This window comes from Prorops nasuta, unplaced genomic scaffold, assembly GCF_024137725.1.
Source record: "Prorops nasuta isolate Cenicafe-Biocafe unplaced genomic scaffold, Cenicafe_Pnas_1.2 PNAS00005, whole genome shotgun sequence".
In the NCBI taxonomy this organism is placed as follows: domain Eukaryota; kingdom Metazoa; phylum Arthropoda; class Insecta; order Hymenoptera; family Bethylidae; genus Prorops; species Prorops nasuta.
Window position 1 is genome coordinate 1,280,402 of NW_027116802.1, and position 6,110 is coordinate 1,286,511.

The window sequence follows — 6,110 nt, forward strand, 5'->3', positions numbered from 1 at the left end:
TACTTATTAAATCAATTATAGCTATATCTTTATATTTAAGTTCTTTTTTATAAACTAAGAAACCTTCTATATCTATCATGTGAGTTATTCTATGCATTGTTGCGCTTGCGCTATTCTCGACGAAGAAAAGAACTGAAATGAAGCATCCGAAGAAATATCTTCGTCGAGAGAAAGACTTTATCGTTTCTTTAAAATATAAAGTTACATTTGATAAGGAGTCCATTCTTTCTTAATTACAATGGGAAAAAATCTTAGAAATTATCCCCTCCAAAAAAAAAAAAAACATTGAATTTTAATACGTTTAGCATATTTGTTCCCCTGATGGAGGGGGAAAAGAAATTTCTTAAATGCGATAAAAAAAAAGATCGTTCAGTATTGCATCGAGCGACTGACGACAATGACACCGACATTCGTTGATTTTTAAGGTTATGTATTGACCGACAAAAGTTTTATAGTTAAAGAGTTTGCGGTGTTGCGTGATAATGAAGTGTATCACAATGTATTTTCACCACCATTTCAAGAAGCTTGGTTGAGCGATCTCGAGAGAGAACAGAATGAGTAAGTATTTCTTTTTTTAAAGATAAAAAATATAATGTTTTTTTCTTTTTAAAGATGGCTTTATTTTAATCGCCATGGATTCAATTGGACCGACGGTCATTCACCTTATTACAAGTATAAAGATGTAATAAGAAAGTATGTAACGTCATACGAGGAGGAGGATTGGATTTTCGTGAAAGGACCGGAGAAATATGATTGGTTGAGAAAAATTTGCAACTTAGAAAATATATACAATGTTAAGGAGTGTGAGTGGGGTAAGTTCAGTCTTAGAGGGAGTAAAAATTTCGAACCACCGTTACCCAAGTGTATGACTCATTAAGGTATATGTTCACTGCAAAATGTCTACTATATGAAATCTGTATATGATGAAAGAAATAAATGAATTCTGTGAAAAAATTGATAACAATGTATATGAATGTCAGTATGCATCTCGGACGAAACAATGGGATGTGTATATCACCCCTACTCCCATTTTCTATTCGCTATACATGAACGTTACACTTCGCGAAAGACACATTCACAATTAATAATTTATTGTTGCCTACCGTATGAAAGAATCTTAAATTTTTTAAAGAAACAAAAATGTCTACAGAATTGCGAAGAAAAGTTTTTACAATTAATAGTGCGAACGAATACGATGCGTGGGTACTGGAATGTCGCGAGCATATTCGACGATTGAGCAACGCGGATCGAGCTTTGCCCGTTGGAACGCGTCAAAAGAATTTCGCCGAAATCGTGTGTATAAAGTGTCTATTGCTACGAGCGCAGAGAGAATTGAATTATATTAAATCAGGTGCTGGTTGCAGCAATGACGTATAAGGACTTATCTGGGAGGAGCTTGATTCGGCGTTTCGAAGTCGAATATGCAGTGGTATGGTAGTTAATAGTAATTATATAGAGCCGAAGGATTTTTTAGTAGACGCGGAAGTATTAGTGCGTGTGCGTATAGATAAGGTATTCGTTAGTGCAAATAGTGTTAAGGTTAATTGTGTATTTAACGGACAATTCGTCTCCAAGGACAATAGTGATGAAAAAAACATTAGTACGACCAACGCAAAATTATATAAAACTGATAATTTTAGTGATTGATATAGGAAAAATATTTTAGACGTTATTATGAAAAAATTAAGTGAATTTCACGAGAGTGATAGTGGATGGGCTTTACAAAAAATCTATTATTTACTGGTTAGCATTAATCGTTTTAACCCGTTGCACGCGGGTTGTAGAATTAATCTGCCATCTGCAATCACAAGTAGGAAATCTCTGATAAATTTGGAAACCAGTGATAATGCATGTTTCGCGTGGTCCGTGACGGTGGCACTCTATCCGGCAAAACCTACGGCTCATCCAAATCGTACGTCCTCTTATCCACATTTTCGGACTGTTTTAGACGTCGGTAGCATAACCTTTCCGACTACGCTAAAACAGATCCCGAAATTCGAGACAGATAATGACGTGTCAGTCAACATCTTTACCTTGGAGAATGATATTGATGCAAAAATCGTACCTCTTCAGGTGACGAAGAAGAAGAGATCGAGACATGCTAATCTTCTTCTCGTCAACGATGAACAGGGAGCTGCACATTTCATGTGCATAAGGAATCTGTCGAGATTGGTGCGAAGTCAATTCACCAAGAGCAAAATTGCACATTATAAGTAGTGGTAGCTAGGGGGTTCCTGTGACATGGTGGTGAGGGGGGTGCGGGTGTGCGGGGGGAAGTGTCTTAAGAGCTGGGGTATATTGGGAGATGAGGGGGAGTGCGGGTGTGCGGAGGAAATGCTTTGGCTGTGGGGAGTGAGAGAGAGAGAGATCCCTCTCACCCTCTCTTTCTCTCTTAGTCTCTCACCCCTCTCCCATCAGTCTAGGGCCCGTATGGTTATTTATCCTACGGGTCCACTAGTTCCCTAGGGCTTACCCCCTCTCCCATGACCCTAGGACCCGGATGGTTAATTATCCTACGAGTCCACTAGTCCCCTAAGGGTTACCCCTCTCCCATCACCCTAGGGCCCGGATGGTCAGTTATCCTGGCAGTTACCCAGAGAACTTTTTTTTGTATTTTAGTTAGTGGAGGAAAAAGTTCCAATTTTCTCCACTAGGTGGCGATCACGAAAATTACGGGGAACAGCTACACCGCTAGGGGGGCCCTCAGCATCTTACGGACTGCCATTTTTTTTTCTTAGACCTGCCCTCGGAGGCCCTTTTCTCCCCCCACATACTTATCTTAGACCCTCCCACTATTTTCCTACTATAGACCCGCCATTTAACTTGATTTCACATTTTCTTAAACCTTGAGCACTAGGTACATTTTTTTCTTTTACACAAGTTAGTAATAATTGACAAAATATGCAAGTTAGCATTGCTATTATTTTAGGACGTCCTACGGATAGTATATTACAGGAAATGATTGAATTGTTTCATTTGAATTTCTTTGAAATAAGTGAGTGAGAGCCAGAAGATGTGTTGGATATAGATGGTAAGTTATTATAGATGACCGCATTATACATTTTTTTTTTTTGAAAATCTTCTAATTTTTTTGTTTATATCAACACTGTTATGCTTCTTACAAATGTTTTTAAGACGTATCAGGGAAATTGAGGAAGGAGGACATACGATTGACGATTCGTATACGTGATCGGAGGAGGAAGAGGAATAGATTCATATATTATATGTTAACAAAAATTTAATTGAATGAGATATAATGTTACAACTTGTAAATAATGAAACAAGTGAATTTATTAAAATTTTGTTAAAAACTAAACTCAATGTTCTTCTTGAAAACTTCCCTAATACTCTCTAACAATTTTTCTCCCCTCTCAAACGACCTCTACGCTATTGAAGGGTCTTTTTCCCTCCACATACACATTCTGGACCCACCTACTATTTTCCTCCTATGGGTCCTTCTTTTAATTTCACATTATACTTTTCTTGAACCTTGGACACAGATTCCTTTTTTTTATACAAGCTGTCGATAAATATAAAGTGAAAAAATATGCAGTATCAAGTGATTATTAATTTAGCGTATAGACAGAATTCTCCAGTAATTCCTATAATTACAAGAATAATAGATGAAATTATGCAAAATTTATCACGAGCGGTAAATGAAGAAACAATCGAGACGCATGGAATGGAGTATGAAAATAGTAAATTATTATGAATGAGATCGCATCATACATTTTTCTAAAATCTGATGATTTTTTACAGTAACACGCTGTATGCAAATGTTAATGAGAGGTATCAGAATGATTGAGATAGAGGCAGCGATAATTCCGCAGGAAGAGGAGGAGGAGCAGGAGGAGGAGGATGAGGAGACAACGATGGATGTGGCAAGGGCTGAGGAATAGCTTCATATTTTAAAATATTATATGTTAAAACTCTTTTTAGTTATATATATATATATATATATAAATGTCATATTGTAAATCTAGAATACCGGAAATGAAGACAATGCATGTTGACGTTTGCTGAACGGCGGGTAATGGAAATATATAATATTTACCAAATGCAAGCTAATAATACTTGTCCATTGGACTCATTATAATTTGGAATAATCTATAATGTTCTATTACCGCTATTATATAAGCCTATTAAAATGTATTTAAAGTAAAAAACTTAAAATAAATTAAAAAAAAATAACTTATATTAAATTAGATTATTGAAAGTTTTGCTTATTCAATTTAGTAAAAGAAATTTATAAAAATTAATATAAAAGCTTCATTGAATTTAATAACTGCAAACAGAATAAATATTAAGATATTAATAAAATTTCTCTCTCCAAGTACTTTGTACCTATATGTTATTTACACATCAACACAGTAACAGTAAAATAAAAGTGAAAAGCTGTATTATAAACACATGCTGTGTGTATACTGCATGCTACGAAAAATGTCAGTCTAGAATATTGAAATTTGTAATTATGAAGTTTTTGTGGCATGAATGCATTACGTATCAACTAGACTACCATAACTATCTTATACCTTAACGATACTGTGTTGGATAAATGGAGAAAATACTTGAATTTAAAATACTTTTTCAATAAAACAAGAAGTAATTATAGAAACTCTTGTTTTTAATTTTGAATTTTTTCATTAAAATATAAATAAAAATAGTAAAAAAATATAATATTAATAAGGTATTTCTATCTATAAAATTGTTACTATCGAATCTAAACTTTACCACGGTAAAATTAATTAAATGCAAGCTTGCGTTACTGTAGAATTTAGGGCTCTTAATTTAATAAATAGTAGATGCTTTTTTTGCTGTTGAGAAATTATAAAAGATTTCTAATATTCATACTAAACGGCATCATCGGCTTCGGAAATTTGTCTTGGTAACAGCTATTCGTATGATCTGAAATGCATAAACGGTAATGGAACATATGAAATAAATATCGTATTTGAAATATAAATCAATAAATATTAATGCTTTATTTATTATACAGATCTGAGCCCTTTTCCAGGAATTTGTTCTTCATCGGAGTCATTGTCACTTGCTGATAATACTTGTTGTAGTAAATGACTTTGTTTCTCTCTAATCTTATTCATGAAATCTTGCTCCTAAAAGTTCAGTACAATTAAAAACACATTTTTCAGGGCAATACTATTTTGAAAACTTCGTAATAAGAAACAATACCTTATCCATTTCAGCTACCTTTGTGTAATAACTCTATAAGCATAATCCTGATTGAATAAAAATCTTTGACGTTTTCTATAATAATTCATTTCTATAGTATCCTGCGATACACATGTATAAGAGAATGACTCGTATTCTGTAGCAATTGCTCCTATAAAACGAAAGAAAGATAAGTATTTTTTTCATTTTCAAACTAATTTTACTAACCAAGCGCCAACCTTTCTTATTTCGCAAAATTCTTTCCAAATGCTGTGCTTCTTGTCTTCGGGATTCACCAAGCGATGATATTTGTACAAGAATATTGTCCTATGGTAAATCAAAAGACGTTTTTGTTACTTTACTTATAAATATAGTAATAACCTTTGGTATCGAATTTAAAGATTTGAAAATTTTTATATATTCTTTCACTTTGACCCTAGTAGGATCATAAATATAATGTTTATTCACCTTACTGTTCAGCCAGCCGTGACTCCCACAACAATATTCCATCATTGCCCATCATCTGTCTGAAATTCTTTATCTCCTGACAAGGCCTAAAAATTGTTGAAGGTTTTAAATAAACATTCATGTCAGGATTAATAGTATCATTTGGAAAACAATACTATGCTGGTAAATGATGATTCAGTCCAATATATCTCTCTCGTGGATTACTTCAGTCTTCTCTTGATTTGCTTCGAAACTAAACTTGCTCGATTTCTTCATCATCTCTGTCCATTTTGTTGTAAAAAGTATTATTCTCCCCCTTGGGACTGTAGCTGATTCCTCTGTTAATTCAGTAGTACCTTCTGGTGCTTGCATTTTTCTACAGGAACTGTCAGAGCATTTGGCACTGATTTTGCACCAATCTGTAAACCATGCAGAGCGTTACCTTATATATATAGTTTTCTCTCACTTAAACAATTTATTTAAAATGTTCTTACTTG

General features: G+C 34.1%; 1 protein-coding gene across 1 annotated transcript; it reads right to left on the bottom strand.

Annotated features, from left to right (window-relative positions):
- Nucleotides 1-5,201: 5,201 nt before the first annotated feature.
- On the bottom strand, nt 5,202-5,676 carry LOC136773756 (general transcription and DNA repair factor IIH helicase/translocase subunit XPB-like). Its single transcript, XM_066727670.1, has 3 exons — nt 5,548-5,676; nt 5,406-5,493; nt 5,202-5,338 (listed from the first exon to the last, which is right to left on the bottom strand). Exons 1-3 carry the CDS (start codon nt 5,674-5,676, stop codon nt 5,202-5,204), a joined length of 354 nt encoding a protein of 117 aa, XP_066583767.1.
- Between the last annotated feature and the right edge of the window lie 434 nt (nt 5,677-6,110).